At 37.3% G+C, this 22,684-nt stretch overlaps 1 protein-coding gene across 4 annotated transcripts in view; it reads right to left on the bottom strand.

The window, feature by feature from the left end:
* RhoBTB (Rho-related BTB domain containing) overlaps positions 1-22,684 on the bottom strand; it is a 388,644-nt gene that overhangs the window by 24,233 nt on the left and 341,727 nt on the right. For all 4 annotated transcript variants that reach the window (XM_090374193.1, XM_090374190.1, XM_090374192.1 and 1 more), the window contains one exon: positions 20,065-20,213. In XM_090374193.1, coding sequence (XP_090230319.1) covers positions 20,065-20,213 — 149 coding nt within the window. The remainder of the gene's footprint in view (positions 1-20,064; positions 20,214-22,684) is intronic.

The raw sequence follows: 22,684 nt of genomic DNA, 5'->3' as shown, positions 1-22,684 counted from the left end.
TCAGCGGAGTTTACAATAAATCAATCAATACAAATGTTAATCGTATTCAGCAGTCATGAGCTTGAACCCTAGTCCACTCAAGAGTGTGTGCTACTGTACTCATTCTTCTGACCACTTGGCTACGAAACACTTTTGAAGTCAGTAGTGACAATACTTTAGCAATTTCTAAACCTTTAGTTTGAATCATAGGCCCAGAGATGGGAATGTTTTGACTGCATACCAGACTAAACCACTGAAATGCCAATTTATCCACCAAAGTACATTTTGCCATGAGAAAATGAATGGTACTGCTTTCCATTTCTTCTCCACTGTTTTAAAAAAGTTTCTTGATTTTTAATAATCGTTGCTGCTGAAGTCTTTCCAGTTTCGAAATGATCAGCTAACTTACAAACTCCACACTTTTCTTTTTTAGAATATTCTATCACTTTTACTTTTTTCTTCAAAGTTAACCATTTTCGAGACATACTGTAGTACAGCACAAGTACGTAACTGTAAATTATTACTTGGGCTTGGAACTCTGCACACAATTTTACAATCATCCAGAATCTGTCGACTTGAAATTTACTACAATACTGTAACAATCATACACACTGAGGGAAAAAACAAACTGAGCCTTAGAGAATAGATAGAGGGTAGAGCCAGATATGTGAGCTGTTTTTATTACAACTTGAACATTTACACATACCACATGTTTAGTGGTAATAGATCCTGGAGCAGTTTCAAAGTGTAAGATTAAGTTTTACTGACAGTCTTATTAATATAACATGCATTTGTAAAGGGCTCTACTACAAATGCATTAGAGTCCATTTGTAAGGTGTTAATTTTTTTTTAAAGAATTTTATTGTATAGTATTACAACTATATTCTCACATTCACACTAAAACTCTCTCCTTTCTCTCTCAGCAATGGCATTTCACTTATTTACAATTTTACAAAACTGCTTCAGTCAAAATTAAGTTTGTAAATTCTATATCAGCAGTGGTGAGCATATTAGCATCAGCAGATGCACATGATGCAAGAAAGGAAGTTTGTACAGCATCAGAAAAAAAAAAAACACCCACTTCCCATTTCGGAGGCTTCCGCCTCCTTTCTCAACAACAACAACGTTTAAGCAACACATCCTTAAGTAACAGGCTCACAGCACACGTGGTTGACTAGGTGCATGCTCAATATTTCTTCCATACAATCCAGAACCGGAAGCGGCTTGGGAGCGTGGAAATATAAAACACTCGTCTTTTTATATTTCCGAACACCCCTGTCCCTATTCATACTATTGTTCTCAGACGAGCCTATCCATAAACTCTCCAGCCACTTACGGTCCCAGAATCTATGTGCCCGGTCAAGGATGACAGCATTCACAGGGGAGACCTGACGATGTTTCTCCCAATAATGCTCAGCAATGGCAGACTTATTGAACTCTGCGGTCTGTATAGCTCGCATGTGCTCCCCCAGACGGTCTTTTAGTCGCCGTCCTGTCTCCCCCACAATCCGGGCGTTTGATCTCATATACGACCCCACTACTGGAATCCCCAGGAATGGGGTCTTTGACCTGTGACAACACTGTGTGCAATCTCCAGCCCGGAAGTTGCACACAGCGTGCCTGAAAGTCACGTAGCATTCTTGAAATTTGATCTGGCAAGCCCGGATAGTAGGGAATATAAACTGTGGTGACTGGAACGTATGGTGTTCCATGATTAGGCTCCACGCCTCTATTATATTTATCAGTGACCCTCTGGGGGTAACTGCATTTCATAAGATCCGCCCTAACTTGCCCAATTTCTCTCTCTCTCTCTCTCTCTCTCTCTCTCTCTCTCTCTCTCTCTCTCCTCAGAGGTACTACAATGTGTCCTAATCCTACCCAAAAGTGCCTTGGCCACACTGTTTTTATGCTGCGCAGTCTGTGCTGACCTATAATGGGTGTACTGGCTCCTACACATGGGCTTCCTAAACACTGTAGTACTAAGCCTGGAGCCTTCTCTACTCACCATTAGGTCCAGGAATGGGAGGGAACCATTCACTTCTACCTCTGAGGTGAACTGTATAAAAGGAGAGAAATCCTTGAGAAAACTAAATACGAGTTAGTTTTCTGAATGATTTCGAGTACGACTTTGCTATATAAAGGAGTGATGTACAAACAGGTTCACAGCACAGCTATGGGTTCTCCTATTAGCACTATTGTCGCAAACCTGGAAATGGAAGAGTTAGAGAATAGGGTTTTTACAAGTTTGGAGTTCCCTATGCGCAAGTGGAAGAGATACGTGGATGACACGTTCACTTTGGTGCAAAAGGGGAGAGAAGAGGATGTAGTTAGTTTTCTCAATGATTTCTCTCCTTTTATACAGTTCACCTCAGAGGTAGAATTGAATGGTTCCCTCCCATTCCAGGACGTAATGGTGAGTAGAGAAGGCTCCAAGCTTAGTACTACAGTGTTTGGGAAGCCCATGTGTAGGAGCCAGTACACCCATTATAGGTCAGCACAGACTGCGCAGCATAAAAACAGTGTGGCCAGGGCACTTTTGGGTAGGGTTAGGACACATTGTAGTACCTCTGAGGAGAGAGAGAGAAATTGGGCAAGTTAGGGCGGATCTTATTGAGAAATTGGGCAAGTTAGGGCGGATCTTATGAAATGCAGTTACCCCCTCTGGGGGTAACTGCATTTCATAAGATCCGCCCTAACTGTCACTATTATATTTATCAGTCACTGATAAATATAATAGAGGCGTGGAGCCTAATCATGGAACACCGTACGTTCCAGTCACCACAGTTTATATTCCCTACTATCTGGGCTTGCCAGATCGAATTTCAAGAATGCTACGTGACTTTCAGGCACGCTGTGTGCAACTTCCGGGCTGGAGATTGCACACAGTGTTGTCACAGGTCAAAGACCCCATTCCTGGGGATTCCAGTAGTGGGGTCGTATATGAGATCAAATGCCCGGATTGTGGGGAATGTTATGTGGGGGAGACAGGACGGCGACTAAAAGACCGTCTGGGGGCGAACATGCGAGCTATACAGACAGCAGAGTTCAATAAGTCCGCCATTGCTGAGCATTATTGGGAGAAACATCATCAGGTCTCCCCTGTGAATGCTGTCATCCTTGACCGGGCACATAGATTCTGGGACCGTAAGTGGCTGGAGAGTTTATGGATAGGCTCTTCTGAGAACAATAGTATGAATAGGGACAGGGGTGTTCGAATTCACCCCCTACTGGAAGCCGTGGTCCTGGCAAAAGACTAGCGTTTTATATTTCCACGCTCCCGAGCCGCTTCCGGTTCTGGATCGTATGGAAGAAATATTGAGCATGTGCCTGGTCAACCACGTGTGCTGGAGCCTGTTACTTAAGGATGTGTTGCTTAAACATCATTGTTGTTGAGAAAGGAGGTGGAAGCCTCCGAAAGCTTCAGTCAATGTTTTATCGCTTTTAATTTTATTGTATTTTAAATATTTTATTTATATTTTATTGTATATTAAAATTTTTATTGTATATTTTATTTTAAATCAGTTTTTTGCATATATTATTTTATAGTGTAGTATCGTTTTATAATTTTCAGTATTGAACCATTATAGTCAAATGGTTGGTGTATTTGTTTTAAATTCTGGATATGTATTACTCTCACAACCTTAGAGGCCTTTTTGAAGAATCTCTGGGTACGACCAGGCTGCCATGCATGGAAACTGAATTTGGCCTGTTACAACGTAAGATCGCTCATTGGTGAAGACAGGATATTACAGCTGGAAAAGGAATCAGAAAATGTGAATTGGAATAGCATCGATTTAGCTGAAACAAGAAGACGAAATGAATCACTTATAAATTTATCAAGTGGAAATCTGCTATACACCAATGGAAACAGTGAAAGGAGCAAAGGTGGAGTTGACTTTCTGGTCCATAAAGATATAAAAAACAACATTTTGGAATTCAAAAGTACATTATCAAGGGTGTCAAGACTACTACTCAGGATTTCTAAGAGGTACAAACTAAAGGTTATAATGATTTATGCACCAACATCGAGCCAAGGTGACAAAGAGGTTGAAGAAATGTACACCGAAATTGAGCCTCTACTAGATGAGCAGAAAACTCACTACACTATCGTTATGAGGGACTTCAATGCTAAGGTTGGAAAGAAAAAAAAACAGTGCAAAAAGGAGAACTATAGGAAATTTTGGAATTGGTGAAAGACTTGTGGAATTTGCAGAATCTTGAGGATTGTTAGTAATGAACACTTTTTTTCAAGAAAAGGGTGAACAGAAAGTGGACATGGAAGAGTCCAAATGGATTAACAATTAATGAAGTTGACTTCATCCTCACTAACAGAAGATATATATTGTGAATGATGTTACCACCCTGAACAAGGTGAATGTTGGAAGTGATCAAAGAATGGTAAGATGCATACTTGATACAGATGTAAGAAAAGAAAGGAAAGGAAAAAACTGACTCGAGTAAATAATATGAAGGTCTTTGAGATAACAGAAGAGGACAAAAAGCAGTATGTACTGGAAATTAAGAACAAATTTGAGCTTCTGCAGACTGTTCAGGACCAAGATATCGATGAGGAATATTACAACTTTCTGAAAGTGATAAAGCCCAAGAAACCTAGAGGGAAAAAGAAATCCAAAGAAAAAATTAGTCAAGAAACACTTGTTATGATGAACCGAAGGAGACGAATGAAGAGCAAGATAAACACTGACAAGGAGAAAATTGAGACCACGTATATTTGTGAAATTAATTAGGAAGTGTTTGGGAGGTTTAGATCTTTTCGCAGATAAGCTTGCTCTATTAGTTTGACAATTCATGGTGTATTCAATAGTACGAAAAAGTGGGTGGGACATGCTGTATGAAGCAATGAAATTTTTGGATATGGCATACACATGGTAAGAATATACCCAGATCCTTGACATAACGTGGCCTCGACAATGCCCCCCCCCCGCATGCACACTACTCGGACTCCCTGCAGTCACTATCTGGCAGAGTAGAGGTAGCAAGATTAAATACTAGCTGATCCAGAAGCTTCCTAGAGAGTTACCAATAGGTTCGGTCCGGTGTACTAACTAGCGGCTGGCCTGCGAACACCGTTTTAGAGCTGTACCCTCGAAATGTAAGGCATATTGGATCTCGCCACGATGTTCATCATAACCTCAAAAGTCATCAATCATACTGCATGATGGAAGAGATGGGGAGGGGTTGACCGGAACTTGGCTCTAGAGACTAAACATGGGTTCCACCACTTCAAGTCTCCAATAAGCAAAGTGGTGGTATTGCACCGGTTGATGAGTTATCTACCACCTAGTACTGCCTGGTAACATAGTTGCAGCATTCCTCCATGTGGTGTGGGCGCTTACGTTGGTTCGCACCTGGGTGGTCACCCACCATGTACTTGTGCATGGAGGTTATACCCAGGATTACTAACAGTCCCATCATCGTGAAGGTGCAGGCAGAGGATTTGGCTGTCACAGACCATCCGGACTTCGCCGAAATTGGGTCCACTTGACTTGAGTGTCACCCGAATATCAGTTCCATCAGCGTCTTAGACTCCCAGGTAGCAAGTGCAGCTTGTCTGGCATATCTGAGAGAATGCCTGTGACAACCTCAAGGACCAAGGATTTGCAGATGACATTGTGGTCATAAGCCATGATCCCAAAGAATTAGAGGAAAATCTTAATCAGTTATGCACAGTTAGTAAGGATTTTGGACTAAAGATGAACATGGCTAAAACAAAAGTAATGGTGAACAAGTACGCCACAGAAAGGGGCATGATGATTGAAGGAGCAGTAATTGAAAAGGTGGAGTCATATACTTATCTGGTACAAGTCATCAGCTGTAGCAATGATAAATGGCTGGAAGTCAAGAGAAGAATAAATTTTGGATGGATAGCATTCAGGAAATACAGTAAACCCCCGCGAATAGCGGGGGTTACGTTCCTGAGAAATGCCGCGAATACCGAAAACGCGAATACTGAGTTATGGCTCCCATAGTAATAAAGGGGTTCTGTTCCAAAGTATGAAATATATAAGAAAAACTAGTCTAAAATTTTGTCTATGTATTATATGTACCTTCATAATATGACTATATACATAGACAGTACATAGTGAAATGCAAGCATAAGGCATTGAAATGAAAATAAGAAACAATTTAATATTAAATGTAATATTTATTAGAAATTTCAAACAAATCTTTCAAACCAGCGCCTTTGCTAGCTAAAAAACTTATCCCGCCAGTGCTATCACCAGTTTCGCTAAAGCGTTGATAAGGAGTTTTGCGTTTTCACGAATGATGAGTGAATTTAACGGAATTTTATTTTGAGTTCGGTCTTCTATCCACAGATTTAAAGCCTTTTCCATTTTTTCTAATTTAACATCACGAGTTACAGAGCAAATTTTTGAAGCAATTAGCGCGTTTTCACGGACACTACGGTGGATATTTTCTTCCGATTTCTTGATTGATCGTACCGTTGACTCATTGATTTTATAATGTTTTGCCACTGAGGAGACACTTTCACCATTAGAAATTTTATCTAATAACTCAATTTTATTCGCTAATGTCATCACCTTTTTGATATTTTCACATTTCTCTTGTTATTCGTAGTCATATTTTTGTAGGGGTTAGAAAGAACTTGTCCACAATAAAGTCACTTTCTTCCGTTAACACACTCGAAAAAGTCTGTTTTACACTGCAAAACGGTAGATTTATCACTTTTGTAAGCATATCAATTAATAAATTTATTCAATTTATAAGCATATAAATTAAAAGCAAACGACGAAACCTTCCATAACAAGCGCATAACACATATTGAACAAGGATTAGCGAGAAACATTCACGGTCGCGATTTTGTCACCCCTCTCCCACTGAGCGCTGTTTTGACCGGGAAAGATAATTTTAGCCACACCCATGTTTTTTTATGGCGGAAAATATTCACGGCGCTTTAAAATTCACATTTTTTAGGTTTCATTTTATATTAAATCGGCGATCGCGAATACGCGAAACCGCGAATACAGATACCGCGAATAGCGGGGGTTTACTGTATAGTCACATACTGAGGAGCAATATCCCAATTTGTCTGAAACATAAAATAATGAACCAATGTATACTACCCACCATGACTCACGGAAGTGAAACTTGGACACTCCAAAAGAATGGAAAAGAAGCTGAGAACGACACAGCGAAGAATGGAATGAATTATATTGGGAATCAGACTGTTAGATAAGAAGAGAAACACATGAATTAGACAGCAAACTCAAGTAAAGGACATTCTTATCAAAACTAAAGAACTAAAATGGTCTTGGGCAGGACACATAGCTCAAAGACATGATGACAGATGGACTAAGAGAATAACAGAATGGTACCCAAGAGGAGCTAGAAGAAAACCTGGAAGACAACGACGGAGATGGACAGAAGAAATTCATGAGTTTGTGGGTAGTAAATGGATGGCCATTGCACAAAACAGTAGGGACTGGAAAGTTGCTGGAGAGGCCTTCATCCTGCAGTGGATTGAAAATGGCTGATGATGATGATGACTGTAATTATGTTCATTAACATAATCACAGTCATCATCATCATCATCCGCCATTTTCAATCAAATTGGTGAGACAAGACTTTCCCTTAACAAAACCATGCTGTGTCCGAATTATTACTGTAGTCTTGTTTGGATGACAAGTCTTCTGGTGATATATTAACAACACATTCCGCAATCTACTCTATAAGAAATCTGTGGCTATCAAAAGTCTAATTAGTGTCACTGTTACGGTAATAACATTGACATTTACTTGTCTTTGTGGCTAAACGAAGACCTATGAAAACATGTATGTTTGTGTTAAACGAGTTAAGCCAAAATGTTACCCTTGAAAAAAATCGAAGTGCCCACTGCAGGGAGTTTGTAAAATCAAAAAGGACAGCTATCAAAGTGTCCCCGTCCATACTAGGGAGTATTAGTATTAGCAATGGCCTCATGGTGCAAGAAAGCCTATAGCTTATGCTGCACCAGCCAAAAATAAATAAAAAATTTTTAAAAATAAGAATTAAAAAAAAAAAAAAAAAAATGAATAAAAGAAAAGGAAATAGACAACCAATGTGTTTCCCTCCTCCTGTAGGTAATTCTCCAGCTGACCTTTGAATTTCCCCAAACTGTCAGCCACTAACATCCATGTAGATAACTTATTGTGGTAATTTATAACTCGCTGGCTAAAATATAATTTTAGTCTAAACATCTCCCCCATAACTTCAAATTATGACCCCTAGTTTAAAATCATGATCCCTATCTGGTTTGTCCTTCTCTTCTTTGCATTTCTATATGTGAAGAATTCCTTATCCCCACTCTTTGCCAGCAATTTCTCATAATCTGCCTTTGCCAGCCTAACCTTTTCTGTGGCACTATTACAGATCACTTTGTAGCTGTTATAGGCTTCGGTACTTTTTATTGCTCTGTTACTTTTCGATGCCGTCTTTTTCTGCTCAAGTAATCAGGCAACTGCCTTATTTATCTGACTTGGAATCTTCCTAGTGGAGTACAGTCTGTCCTCGTATAGCACGATGGTTGCGTTCCTAGAAACCCTCGTGCAATGCAAAATCGTGCAATATAAACAACAGGCCCTATGGGAAAAGTGGGGATAGGTGCCGACCACCCAAGATTGAACACACATTTGGAACCAAAACATTACCAAACACAATAAATAATCGGGCAATTTTAATCGTTATAAAATACTTACGTATTTCATAACGATTAAAATACGTAATAAAAATAATATTATATTATAATAAAGTATTTTTAGTATTTTTTAATACTAAAAAAGTATTTTTTACGGATAAAATACGTATTTTATTCGTAAAAAAATTATTATATTAAATAAAATAGTCGTAATAAAATACTTGCGTATTTTATAATACGTAAGTATAAATTATAATACGTTAGTCGTAATAAAATATTGCTAATGCTTTTGCTTCTATCATAAGCAAACTTGTTTTTTGTTTGATTTTCTATCCAAACAGATGACAGCCGTTCCATCTCTTCCAATTCTTGTGTCTTAATCTAATGGATTTTAATTACACTGAGTTGTTCCTGCTATGAAAGTTGTTTGTATTTTCTCTGCATTCTTTGTAATTCTCGGCGTTGCCTCATTTAGGTCTGTAGCACGTGCAATATCACATGGTCTTTCATTTCGCTCAAAGCGTTTCACAATTTCATATTTTTTCTCAATCGACAGAAGCGGACTGGCCATAAGTCTTACGGGGGAAACCGCGGTGGGCCGGAGGCCGGTGTGATTTTGGCCATAAACCGTAGTATGAGGCCACTACAAATTTTCCCGGGTAAAAATTTTTGACCCAGTCCGCCTCTGTTTATCGATATTGCTTCTTTTTTTTTTTCTCTCTGAATCTGCAGTGTCTTAGCCAGGACGCTTCCTTTTCACACCTTTTAAGTATTTTACTCATTTTTAGGGAATAAAGCAAAATTACAAGATGAGGAGGCACGCTTGATATACATAAACAAAGCTGCGCGCGTGTAGCAACTGAATAAACAACACTGTAAAGGCAGAGACAACTCTATTAACACCTCACATTTTACTAAAGCACATTTCTGGGGGTTACTACCATAAAACAATAAAAACAATTTCCATTTGCGTTTCTGCTAGTGCAATCTGTTATAAACTGGTAGTAAACTCGATCTAATTGCATTTGCTATTATATCGATAGCTGGAATTGTTGGTTTTTACGTTATTATGGTGAAATGTGTTTCCCCTTCACTGATATAAAACACATAAATACATTTTCAGAATCTTCTTCGTTCCTATCGTGTTGCGTTCAGTTGGGGTGATTCCGCGATCGACTGCCATTTATTGTAAACACAAAGGCGAATCGTGTATAAGCGAATTCGGTTCGTGTTATATAAGATAACGTTCCCCTATTTATAAATCGTGTATGATCGAATTCGTGTAATGCAAACACGTGTTATACGAGGACCGACTGTACTTTTTTTATTGGTATATAAGCATTCAAGGCTTCTGTGATTAATGTTTGAAATGTATACTATAATTCAATTGTATTCGCTCTCTGTGAGATATCTACCCAGTTAATAGAGGCCACGTAGTATTTAAGCCTTCGTAATTTCCTTTCTGGAAATTATAACCCATTCCTTTTCCTTTAACTACTGATACAACTCTCTTCATCGTCCACTGTAGAACTCCGCGATCACTTCCTGCTACTGGTTCCTGTACTGTCAGCTGTATTATGTCATCTGATTCATGGGTGACGATGAGACCTAGAATATTCTTTTTCCTAGTACTTTCCCTGATATGCTGATACAAATAACAATCATCTAGTTAATTTAAAAATTTTGGCCCCCATGTCGAGTTCCCTTCCCATTTGTTCCAATCAATTAGAAGCAAATAAATATTACCCATAATAGGACTAATGCTTACTTGTCTATTTCATTTGCATATAGCGGGCTCTCATCATAATCGTCACAATCACCTGGCCATCTCCTACTCTCATTATACCTTTGCTTCCAACTATCTCACACCATACAGATTCTATACTAGCATGTAAAATGTCTGAATCCGGGAAAAATTTCGTCACACTCAGGCTGCTTTTGATAAGAAGCATGACCCCACCACCCCTTCTATTTTCCCTATCCTTCCTAAATACATTATACCTACCATACTGAAACTCATCATATCCTATCTCCAGATGGCACCATGTTTCCGTAAGCCCTATTATGTCAGCGTTACTTGTTCTAACAGCAGTTCGAATTCACTCATTTTATTGATGACACTTCTGAAATTACTGTATAGACAATTAAGACTTAGTGTTCTTGTATAGTTAACTGCCCTGACACACTAAGTTTTTAAGCTGACTTCCCTGGCATTAGCTAACCACTCATGTGAAACATTTCTGCCCTCAGAATGTCTTGCTAATGTGTTCTGTTGCGGTAACAAAGAAGAACTTTTGAGGTATGTGCAAGCATTACCTTGACCAATACTATCAGATAAATGCATATCTATATTACCCTTGTTTCCCCCCCCCCTAAACTAGCAGTTTCTCTGAACCTTTAAGGTATCCTCAATAATACTGGCAAAAACTCTTGCACCACCTTTGTTTAAATGTACCCGTCTCAACAAAACAGATTCCTTCTAACTACAAGTGTGAGCCAAGCTGATAGAAATTTCCTCCCAAAAGGCCTTGCAGAGTCCTTCAAGTCTTGAGTTAATCTACAAGGTTTCCAGAATATAATCCCTCCTATCGTGCCCAGGCAGAATTGTAGACACAGACATTGTGATCTAACTCAATGCATTTCTTCAGCATGGTCCTATAAGAGTGTCCACTTTGGAGAGGTCTCTTAACATGTAATTTCAAATACTTATGGCTGAGACCCAAGCCTGAGTGTCCAGAACAAGAGGTGTCTGTTGAAGGATATTTCACTGCAGTAGTTGAACATTCTGGTCTCTCATCATGGTTACTGGCTGCAACTTCTGTCTCCTATACTCTCCCACCTGTGTTGCTACAACCTGATAATTCTACAGCAGCCTAAGATAATGAAAATAATTGACTTATCTTTTAAGCACATGTATCAATGATCTTGATAAATCACCTCCTACCATACCAAATACAGCCTACTTAATGCCTCCTTTGGCCTTCTGCCAAAATCTTGCCAGAAGGATATTAGAAGAATTCTGAACAACCTTGATGCCCGGAGAGCTTGCAAGTCCTGATGGCATTTCTCTATTTGTCCTCAAAACCTGTGCACCCATTACGCATTACCTATTTACACTTTCTTACTGCACTGGTGTTTAACCTTCTGCACAGAAATTTGTTCATATCCAGCCAGTCATAAAAAAAAAAAAAAAAGGTGGCAATTCCTCCCTTCAAACTACTATCACATTGCATTTACTTTCTACTCTTACCAAAGTAATGGAAAAATCTATCACCTGTCAACCTTTGTCTGATCATTGCCAATATGGATTCCATCAGGTTTGTCCACTGATGATATATTAGCATATTTAATGGAAACATTTGGTGTAATCAAGCAGCTAATCTTAATATTCCTAAGGCTTTTAACCATGTCTGGCATAAAAACCTTAAAAATAAGCTGCCATTTTGTGGCCTACAAAATGTTTGTTGTGACGCAGTATTAGTATTAGTTATATGGCTCAAGGAAGCCAGGAGCTTTTACTAAACCAGCAAAAATAATAACAAAATAAACTACCTATATGACTCCCTCCTCATGTAGGTACCTGTCCAGCTAATTTTTAAAATTCTCAAAGTAATTAGTCTCAACCATCCACAGAGGCAACTTATTCCAGTAATTAACTTGCTGGCTAAAAGAAAACTTTCTTACACCCCAGTCTAAACCTCTTCTGCTAAACTTTAAATTTATAGCAATGAAAATTTCACATTTCACTATCCTCTCTCACAGGCCTAGTTACCAAATTCTGTTATTCAAGTATTAGTATAAGTACTAGTAGTGCCAAATGATTCTTTTTTTTTTTTTTTTTTTTTTTTTAATTTGTTGCAACAATTGACTACTCATTGACTGAAGACAAACAACCACATGTCTGTCCTACCACCATCCTTCTTCAATTTATATTTATGTGACCTCACTGTGCAGTCTAAGCAAAAGGAAAAATGCTATCAGCATTGAGCTTGCTTAATCCATTCAAAACTTTTAACACCTCAAACAGATTGCCTTGCAGGTGCCTAGTCTCCAGATGCTACAATTTGCAGAACTGAAGCATTTCATGGTAAGACCACCCTTTTGTTTCATTTACTAATCTTGTTGTCCTTCTCAGCACCTATTCCAGCATATCTGCATTCTTCCTAAAGCAAGCATTAGCATTGGTAGATGCATATTACGATGCAAGAAAGCAAGCGGCAAAAAAAAAAAAAAAAGAAGAAGAAGAAGACGACACTTCCATTTCACCCCTCCATTCATTTGAAATACCTGTCCAGCTGAGCCTTAAATTTATTTAGGCTATCAACTTCCACAACAAGGGATGGAAGTCTGTTCCACCAACCAACCAACTAAATGCTGGCTAAAGGCAAATTTCCGCACATCTATCCTACATCTGTCTTTTCTCAATCGGAATTTATGCCCTCTCAGGTGATTATTCTGAGCAAGAGGAAGAATCCCATCAGGGGATTCTTTGAGCATTGGGCTTGAGCACTGGGCATGCTCAAACCATTCAAGGCTTTATACACCTCTATCAGATCACCTCGCCGGTGCCTAGTCTACAGACACTGTAATTTGCAAAACTTAAGCCTTTCTTCGTAAGAGCAACCCTTTGTTCCATTCACTAATCTTGTTGCCCTTCTCTGTACTCGTTTCAGCAGCTCTACATCCTTCTTGAAATGAGGCCTCCAGACCTGTATACAGTACTCAAGGTGTGGCCTTATACAAGGGAATAATCACCTCCTTATCCCTGCTAGTAAAATTCCTGTATATCATTGACAAGACACCATGAGCTACTCTTGCAGCCCATCTACACTGCTCAGAGAACTTCATATCTGCCAGCACAATTACCCCCAGGTCCTTTTCATTCTCTGCCACTGTCAGTGTAGTACCACAGAGTTGATACGTTGCTCTGGGGTTGCTGTTTCCCATAGGTAATACTTTACATTTGTCAATGTTAAACTTCATTTGCTACCTCTCAGCCATCTGCTCAACCTTTCCAGATCCTGTTGCCGCAGCATAATGTCAGTAGTGTCCTTAACGACCACCCTGCCAACCTTTGTATCATCTGCAAACTTGGACATTAAGCTTGATATACCATCATCAATATCATTTATAAATACAGAAAACAACAATGGACCCAACACTGAAAACTGAGGAACTACACTAATAACATTAGTCCATGATGAGCAGTGTCCATTGATTACCACTCTGTCTTCTCCCCCCTCAACATTCCCTTTATCCATAGCAGCAATTTGCCTCCAATGCCACACTGCTCCAATTTGTGCAGCAGTCTTCCAGGTGTAACAGTATCAAAAGCCTTTCAAAGATCCAAATTTATAATATCAAAGTTATTCCCTGCATCCAGTTCTTTTGTGACTACATCATAGTATCCAATCAAACTGGTCAGGCAAGACTTTCCCTTAACAAAATCATGCTGTGCGAGCTATAACTGAAGTCTTGTCTAGATGATCCTGCAGTGCTTCATTAACCAGTGCCTCCATTAATTTTCCTGGAACAGAAGTTAAACTCACAGGTCTATAATTACTTGTCAGCCTTTGATCCTCCTTTGTGAATTGGAGTCACATTTGCACATCTCCAGTCTATGGGTACCTCCCCTGAGTCCAAAGAAGCTCTCATAATTATGGCTAAGGGTATGCTTACCTCCTTTGCTGCCTCCTTTAATATAACTGGATAGATCCCATCCACCCCAGGTGCCTTTCTTGTGTTTATCTTCAACAATTTCTCCTCCACTTTACTCTCAGTTATTACAAGATTATCTAGCTTACTGCCAGAGTTGAATACACCTCTGGCATTCCCCTCACTGAATAACTCCTCATGTGTGAATGTCGATACAGATCTGGAAAGCCTTCCAGATCTGTATGCAGTACTGAAGGAGTGGCCTAATCATTGCCATGGACAATGGAATAATCATCACCTTATCCCTGCTAGCAATATTCCTGAATATCATTGACAAAACCCCATGAGCTGTCCTGGCAACCTGTCTGCACTACTCAGAGAACATAATATCTGATTGCACAATTATGCACAGATCTTTTTCATTTTCCACTACACTGAGTGTTGTACCACACAGTTGATACTTAATCTGGGATTACTGATAACCATGTGCATTACCTTCATTTGCCATTATTAAACTTCAACTGCCATTTCTCAGCCCACTAATTTTTCTAGATCTCATTGCGGTAGCTTATCTTGATTTCTGTCATTAACCACTCTGCCAACCTCTGCACCATCTCAGATGGTGCAGAGGTTGCTTATATGATACATTATGCCTGATATACCTTCATCAATATCAAATATATATATATATATATATATTATGTAAGGTAAAAGTTAGGCAAATGTAATAAAAATAAATAAATATGGCTATGTCCTCATGCAAATCCTCTGCATTGGTTGATCTATCAGGGAATGGAGGGGTGGTTTGGTCCTTCGATATTTCTGCCTTTGCAATGATTTGTATGACGACTGAAATGCAGCGATTCCATGACCATTATTGGCCTCGTGGTCCTCTGTCGATATGGGGCATGATGGTCAGTCTATCATTTTGATATTTTAGTTTTTGGTAGTTTCTTTAACCGTTTTTGGGTGATATTTCACGTCTTTTGGAACTGGTACCTTCGAGGGGGGTACCGCTAAATTATTTATAATTGGCATTATTTTAAATTTACATCATTGTATTAATTGGATTTAATGACTTAATTGACTAAATTATACAGGGGATTATCGACTACCTTTTTGTTCTATTATCTTTACTTTCCCTTCCCTGTTTGTTTATTTTATATTTTTTTGCGTTTCGTTTCGCTCTGCATTATTGCCGTACTACTGGCTGATGTTTTTATTTTAAATATCATATTTATTTTAATTATCAGATATATATATATATATATATATATATATATATATATACAGGAAACACCAATGGGAGCCTGGCACTGATCTGTGGAGAACTCCACTAAAATTTATATGGAGAACACCACTAAAATTTATAGGGAGAACTCCACTAAAATTTACTAAAATAAAATGGTTATTAATGGACACTGCTCTTCATGCCCATTAGCCCATGAAGAGCAGTGTCCATTAATAACCACTCTGTATTCTCCCATTCAATCACATCTTTATCCAGAGCAGCCTTAATGCCAAACTGCACCAATTTGTACAGCAGCAGCATGTGCAACAGTATCAAAAGTTTTCCTGAAATCCAAGTATATGATATCAAAATTATTTTTTGCATCCAGTTCCTTTGTTACTGCACCATAGCATCCAATCATGGCACCTCCGCAACCAGGTGGGCAGGAGCAGCAGTGCGTAGCACACGCTTCTTGATTAGACCGGGGTTCGAGCCCGTGCCCACCAAATACGGAGGATGCGGAAAGGTCAGAGAATGAATGGCCTTAGTTGCTAATGCTCCTAAAAACCAGATAACAAACAAACAAACATCCAATCATATTGGTCAGACAAGGATGCCCCTTAACATATAATTGCTGTGACTGCAGCATAATTGCATTTGTATCTAGATGGTCCTGCATTACTTATTTAGCCCAGTGATTCCATTATTTTCCCTGGAACAGAAGTTATGCTAACAGGTCTGTAATTACTCATGTCACCTTTTTATCCCCCCCTTGTGAATTTATGATTCATTTGCACATCTTTAGTCCATAGGGATCTTCCCTGAATTCAAAAATACACTCATAATTGTGGCTAAGGGTTTGCTTAACCTCCTTTGCTACCTCTCTTAAGATAACTGGATAGTTCCCATACACTCCAGGCACATTTTTATGCCTGGAGTGTATGGGATCAATTTCTCCTCCCATTTCCTCTTAGCTATCGCAAAATCATTTAGCTCCTTGTTATATTTTGATGAATTTCTGTCATTCCCCTCCCTAAAGAATTCCTCATGCATGAATGTAGATACAAAATAGCTATGTCCTGATTGTAGATAGGTTCTGCCACTAACGTGCCTGGTTGGAGTGGCTGAACATCACATGCTCTAATACAGACACAGAATACTGCTTCTGTTGACTCTAATACAGTCAACAGAAGCAGTAGATGCCGTGTCCACCCTATTATTGAAGCAACCATTTTGATGAATGGCAAATGTTGGCAACATTCAAATACATCACAGCCACAGGCTTCAATTAGCCATGCAGTTTCATATACATGACTGGCGGTACTCGCCCTCATGTTCCACACTCTGAACTATCAGTTTGACTGATGAAGGTTACCATAATAACTGAAAGATTTTGTATATATTTAATATATGTGTGTTTTACAATTAGTATTAAACTTGTCTCTATTTATTCTGTCTTCCATTTTGCTCTGTGTCACACAATAATCCACAATAATGAATCCAGAGTGCACAGGCCTCTTTAATCATACACCTATTCAGTTTGTCAGAAACCTAAGCAGGATGGTCAACAGTTAAACCATCGATATCAAGTGGACCAATGTGATTCGACCTCTTCCTTCTACTGTTAATATAAGTAAAGAAGTTTTTGCTCCATTTCTTTGCCAGAAACATTTTGCAATCTGCTTCTTGTTCTCGTAATCTTGTATATCTATGACCTATGAGCCTCTGCTGATAAAGAGGCTCATAGGTCTCTGTATCAGCTGATAATCTATATGCATTCAATGCATTTTTCTTCTCTGCCAGAAGTCTCATCCGTTCAACTGATGTCCATTTAGGTTAAGCTGGAATTTAATTTCTTAGTTGGTATGGAAAGCCTTTTAGCTTCAATGATTACTTCCCCAAATGCTTCCCATTTCGAATTTTCTGCTAGTAACATCATGAGATGGTCCCACTTATAGAATTTAAAAGTTGTCTGAGAACACTGTGGTCACCCTTATGAAAACAAAAGCCTATTCCCTTTACCCAGTAGTAGTTATGTCCTTAAGTAAATCCCATCAGCACAATGTGATCAATGCCACCCAATGTTTTTTTTTCACCTGCAGATTCTTACTGCATGAAGAATTGTTACTGATAATCAGATCAGATCAAGAGTACTGCTTCCTCTTATCTGCACTTTTTCTGACCAGTCCTGAAATATGTTTTCATGAAAGGGCACTGATTGGCTGGAATTGATTAACCACTCATTACAACCATAACAATCTATATAGCAATAAATTGAGTTCCAAGAATAACCTTCAAAATATTGTAAAGGTAATTGCTGTATATACCCCAATCTCTCTCTCTCTCGCACATTGAATATGTTTTATACTTACTTTACCTATTTAGTATTAGTAGTGGACAGTGCTGTAGTCGTAAAATTAGAAGAATGTATACTCTATGAATGTTGCAAAAGGCAGCAGAGTGTAGTGTGCATATTAGGCTTTAGTCGCATAGAATAAAACAAGTGATTTTTCAACATAATATTCTGTATTTTGGTAAACAGCATATGAAAAACTTCTGACAATGAAATTAAATTTTCACAATATTTGTTTTTTCAAGTCTTCCAAAAACCAGAAAGTATACGCTATTCACCAAAAAAAATCCAGAGGGTATATGGCATATAGCATATGCCACTACAGCCCTGGTAGTGGAGGGCTGTTTCAATGCAAGAAAGCAAGCTTAAATAGCATCAGCCAAAACACTTCAAATATCACCTGTCCATCCTCTCAAATAGTTTGTCTAGTTTCTCTTTCAATTTATTCAAAAACTATCTGAATTTATTCAAATTCAATATTTGAACAATTACCGATTGCAATTATGAAAGAAAAAAGTGTGAATCTCTTCAGGACTTTGCCATATCAAGAATAAACAGTAATTTATTATTTTAAAAATTTTATCTTTTCTTTGTATCATGACCACAAGCAATATTTCAGATATGTAAGCATTGCAGATGTGTATAATTTGATTTTCTAAATTATATAAATAAATCACTGATTCACTCAGCTAAGAAAGATGACTTAACTGAGTAAATCAGATACTGCTACTATTATGTTTTACTATGGCTACTGTGCAGCCTACAGATACTTTAAAAATCCAGAAAATTAGGTAATTTTTTTTTTTTTTTTTTTGCAACAAGCCTGGTCAAGTCACACCCCCACTTTTTTACCACTTAGAATACTCTAAAAAAACTTAGTAGCATTTCATACTTGATCAAACAGTTTTTCTTAAGTGCAATAACTAACAGAACTCTAAAATTTTAAATGAAGATTCTTTCTTTTGTTGAAAGATACTGGAATTTTCTGTTGACATTTCCTTTCAGGTCGAATTAATTGACAGCTAGACTGCCCAAAACTTTTTAATGTCATTAATAAAGGTAATTCAAGTTTGAAGTTTAAGTTTGCTAATGATATAAAGGTAGGTAGGTTTGTTAATACATTAATCAGGTAATGCTACTTCAAGGTTTAGATTAACTAGCCAGATTGGCCAAAAAATAATAATTGGCTGAGAAATGCAAGCTACTGTACTTTGGTAGCAGTAAAAAAAAAAAAAAAAAAAAAAAAGTCTTATCAAACTCATGGTATTTGATGAGGGCAACCCACTATGAGTAATGTAGAGCCTAATAATATGAAGTTTTTTGAAGAGTGCGAACTGCTAGAAGAGCTCACAGGGTTCTGCTGTAACACACACACTTGTCTGCCAGTAATACCTCCCCACTCCGAAAGGACACAATTTTTAAAAGAAATATGGACAAACCATTCCACTAATCCAGGTAGGTAGCATATTTTATAACAATATTTGATATTAAATGCATTGAAATATATATTAATTTATAAAAGTATGTATACTTATATCTAAATTTTGTCAAATTTGTTTATTTGTACTTTTAGGATGTGAAATTTCTGATTAGGGGGATGTGAAATTTCTGAAATATTTTAAGGAGTGCACAAGGTATGAAAGTTTGAGAACCTCTAGTATAAAGCAACAGTTAGGCTACAACTGGAATATTGTATAAAGTTTGGAAACCACATTTAAGGAAGGATATAATATACTGAAAAGAGTACACTGAAGAAGAAAAAAAATTACTTAGTGGGCACATAAGGGGCATCTCTGTGAATTGCAGTCCTCAAAACTAGGTATATACTCAAACATGGTAACTTCTATAAGACTTTAAAGAGATCTTTCCTCTTTGATGTAGCATCTTTTCTCATTCTAAGATGACATATCCAAGGGGACAGAAATTTAGAATGTAAAGGGATGGGTGCAAAGTAGACATGTAGAAATCTGTATTCATCCAGAGATTAACTGACTTGAAATAAACTTGTGGATGAGTTTAAATCAATTTTCTGAATAAATTATTAGAAGGAATGGGCAAATGAAGAGTGTTAAAAGTTTCTTTGCTGATATAAATCTTGATTCCTTGAATTATTTTGCCAATACTGATATCATTTTTGGTTTTCAAAACTTTATTTCTAAATCAAGTTACTAACTAAACCTTTCAACGTACCAAACAGGTGGCCATCGATTTCTGTTAAGATATGCCTGATTTTCAGGGTGCAAATTTCTTAATAATTTGGGAGTCTTTCGACAGATATCATTATAATTTACTGCAATGTGATATAAGCACCAATCTGCTAGCTGATCTGCATTGTGCATCTGAAATAAACAAGACATATGTATATAGACATACACCACATTAAGTTTAAGGGGAAAAATTGAAAGTAAATTATTATAATTATTCTAATGAATTTTATATTATACAAATACTTATTAGTCACTAACTGATCTGATAAAACATTAGCATCACTATTAAATATGAAGGGTACATATGTTCCCTTAAAAGGTAAACTATCTTCATTAAAAAAGACTATTCTAAAACCCTCTTTCTTCTTTGATAAGATAATGGCTTCTTCTTCATACATTAAAATGTGACAAGAGTGTGCTACAATAGCACACTCTTGTTAGATTTAACTAGACAAAATTTAATACCATGCCAATTTCAGTACACAACAAATAAGCTAAATACAGCTTATTCTTAAGAAACTTTTGATTTTCAAAATACTGGTGATCAGGCAATTGTAAGCAGGAGATTTTTAAGCCAAAACAGCTTTTTCAAAAATGTAGGACATTTTTATCAAGTCAGCACTTCACTAGAAATGAAAAACATTTTATACTAAAAGATAGCCAGAGGACTGTACATTAGTTAAGTACAGTATGCTTTCAAACTTTAACTTACCTAGGAATTTCTGTCTCAGATTGTTTATTAGACATCAAATTATCACTGCTTTGAGAAAGATAGTTGCGGATTTGGCATCTATCCAGAAGTACTGAGTAAAAGTTTTGTTTATAACAGTGACACTGTTGTATGCACTTGGCTGTCAGGAGCATTTCACAGATTCACCAGAAAGAGATGTAAGCACGTCCTCCCCACACCTTGTCAAATATTCAAATACCCAGCAATTGCTACGAGGAATTGTTAAAATGATATAAATGACTTGGTATAATTTATTATATTCCACGCTTCCTTGTGCACTTATTAGTTCCCTGACCAAGTACCACTGTATATCAGTTCTTCCTTCTTTCATAACAGCCTCTGCTAGGTTCTCATGCTGAAACTGACAGAACTGATGCTATGAAATATCTAACGCTCCATCTATTTCTTTATCTTTAATGACACCAGAAAGTACTGGAAATTTGTTCACAAAAAAAAAAATCCCAAATCTTAATACGATGCCAACTGATGAAATTTGTACTACCTCAGCATTGAAAATAAAGTTCTTATACAATAAGAACATCAGTTTTCAATGGGAATTTGTGCACCATGTAGTCACACAACAATAAGGTACTTGACCAAACAAAAGAACAGAATCTTCTCTTCCTGCTTTAAGACTCTCCACAATCTTAGTAGAAGAAATGCTTATGGCTAAGTCAGAGTTATTCTTCAGATTTAGCCTGCTATGGTAATCAATTCTGGAGCACTTGTCTCCCCAATCCAGGACAACTGTACATCAATTCCATCTTCTTTCATAATGAAGCCTGATAAGTTTTCACACTGAACTGATAGAAATGATTCTACAAAATATTAAATTTTTTTATTTTCAATGATAATGAGAAGTACTGGAAATTTACTTTTTTTTTTTTTTAATCAATTCTTTTCAATTTGTTCAAAATTGTTTTTCACCAAATACACCACTCCTGGATGATTAATTGGTTCTTCAAACACAAATACATTTAAGTTAAAGACAAATGATATTTAACTTAACGCTTACAAAATCTGAGCAACTTGCTATCTATGAATTCTGTCTGGAGTCAGCAGATTTTTTACTGTCATAAGTAAAATTCATATTTAAATTCCTATGACTAAAGCATGTGCTTTAGTCTTAGGAATTTAAATTATAAAGTCATCTGGCTGAAAAAGTCTGAAGTTTACCAAATTTATTTATTAAGTTATACAGCTTCTATTATGATGAGTACTAAACTTATATGAAGCTGGAACAATTTATCAGATCATATCAACTCAGAAATCACCTTGACATCACAATGCTGGTACAACTGCACAATTGATACTCACCTTCCCCCTTCTCTGTACGTATAAAATGCTTAGACAATGCTGCAAATGTGGCATACTACTGATCAGTTTCTCATCCATCAACCTGTTCTGACATTCTTAACATGGTCTCTGTACTCATTTCTCATTGGTCTTTTATATTTGTGACTGCCAAGGAAGGAAAGCCTTTACTAATTTATTGATGGGGAGACATTGATTTAATTCATATTTCTAAACTCCATCGACAATACAAATTAGGGGAAGTGCCATCCTGTATGTTTATTTTTAATTTTTTTTTACAAATAATTCTTTAATGATATCAGTTTATATAAACTATGTTCTTAATCATTATTGCTTTCTAAATTGAGATAGGGTACATCCCTAGGCCATATCATATGTGAAATGAAAACCAAGATGAGCAAGGTTTGCCTGACAACTGAACAATTACAATAAACTATTCTGGTGTGTATTAGCACCATTTAAAGAAAATAAGATGAAATTCACAGAATTTTTTTTCAAAATTCCAGTTTTAATATAGTTACTATTTTTCTATAAAAACAAAAAGATGGAGAAAACTACG

The sequence above is a fragment of the Mastigoproctus giganteus genome, chromosome 5 (assembly GCF_048544385.1).
Source record: "Mastigoproctus giganteus isolate SK-2022 chromosome 5, ASM4854438v1, whole genome shotgun sequence".
NCBI classification, from domain to species: domain Eukaryota; kingdom Metazoa; phylum Arthropoda; class Arachnida; order Uropygi; family Thelyphonidae; genus Mastigoproctus; species Mastigoproctus giganteus.
Note: the sequence above shows the minus strand (reverse complement) of the source record. Positions and strands in the feature narration are given on the sequence as shown.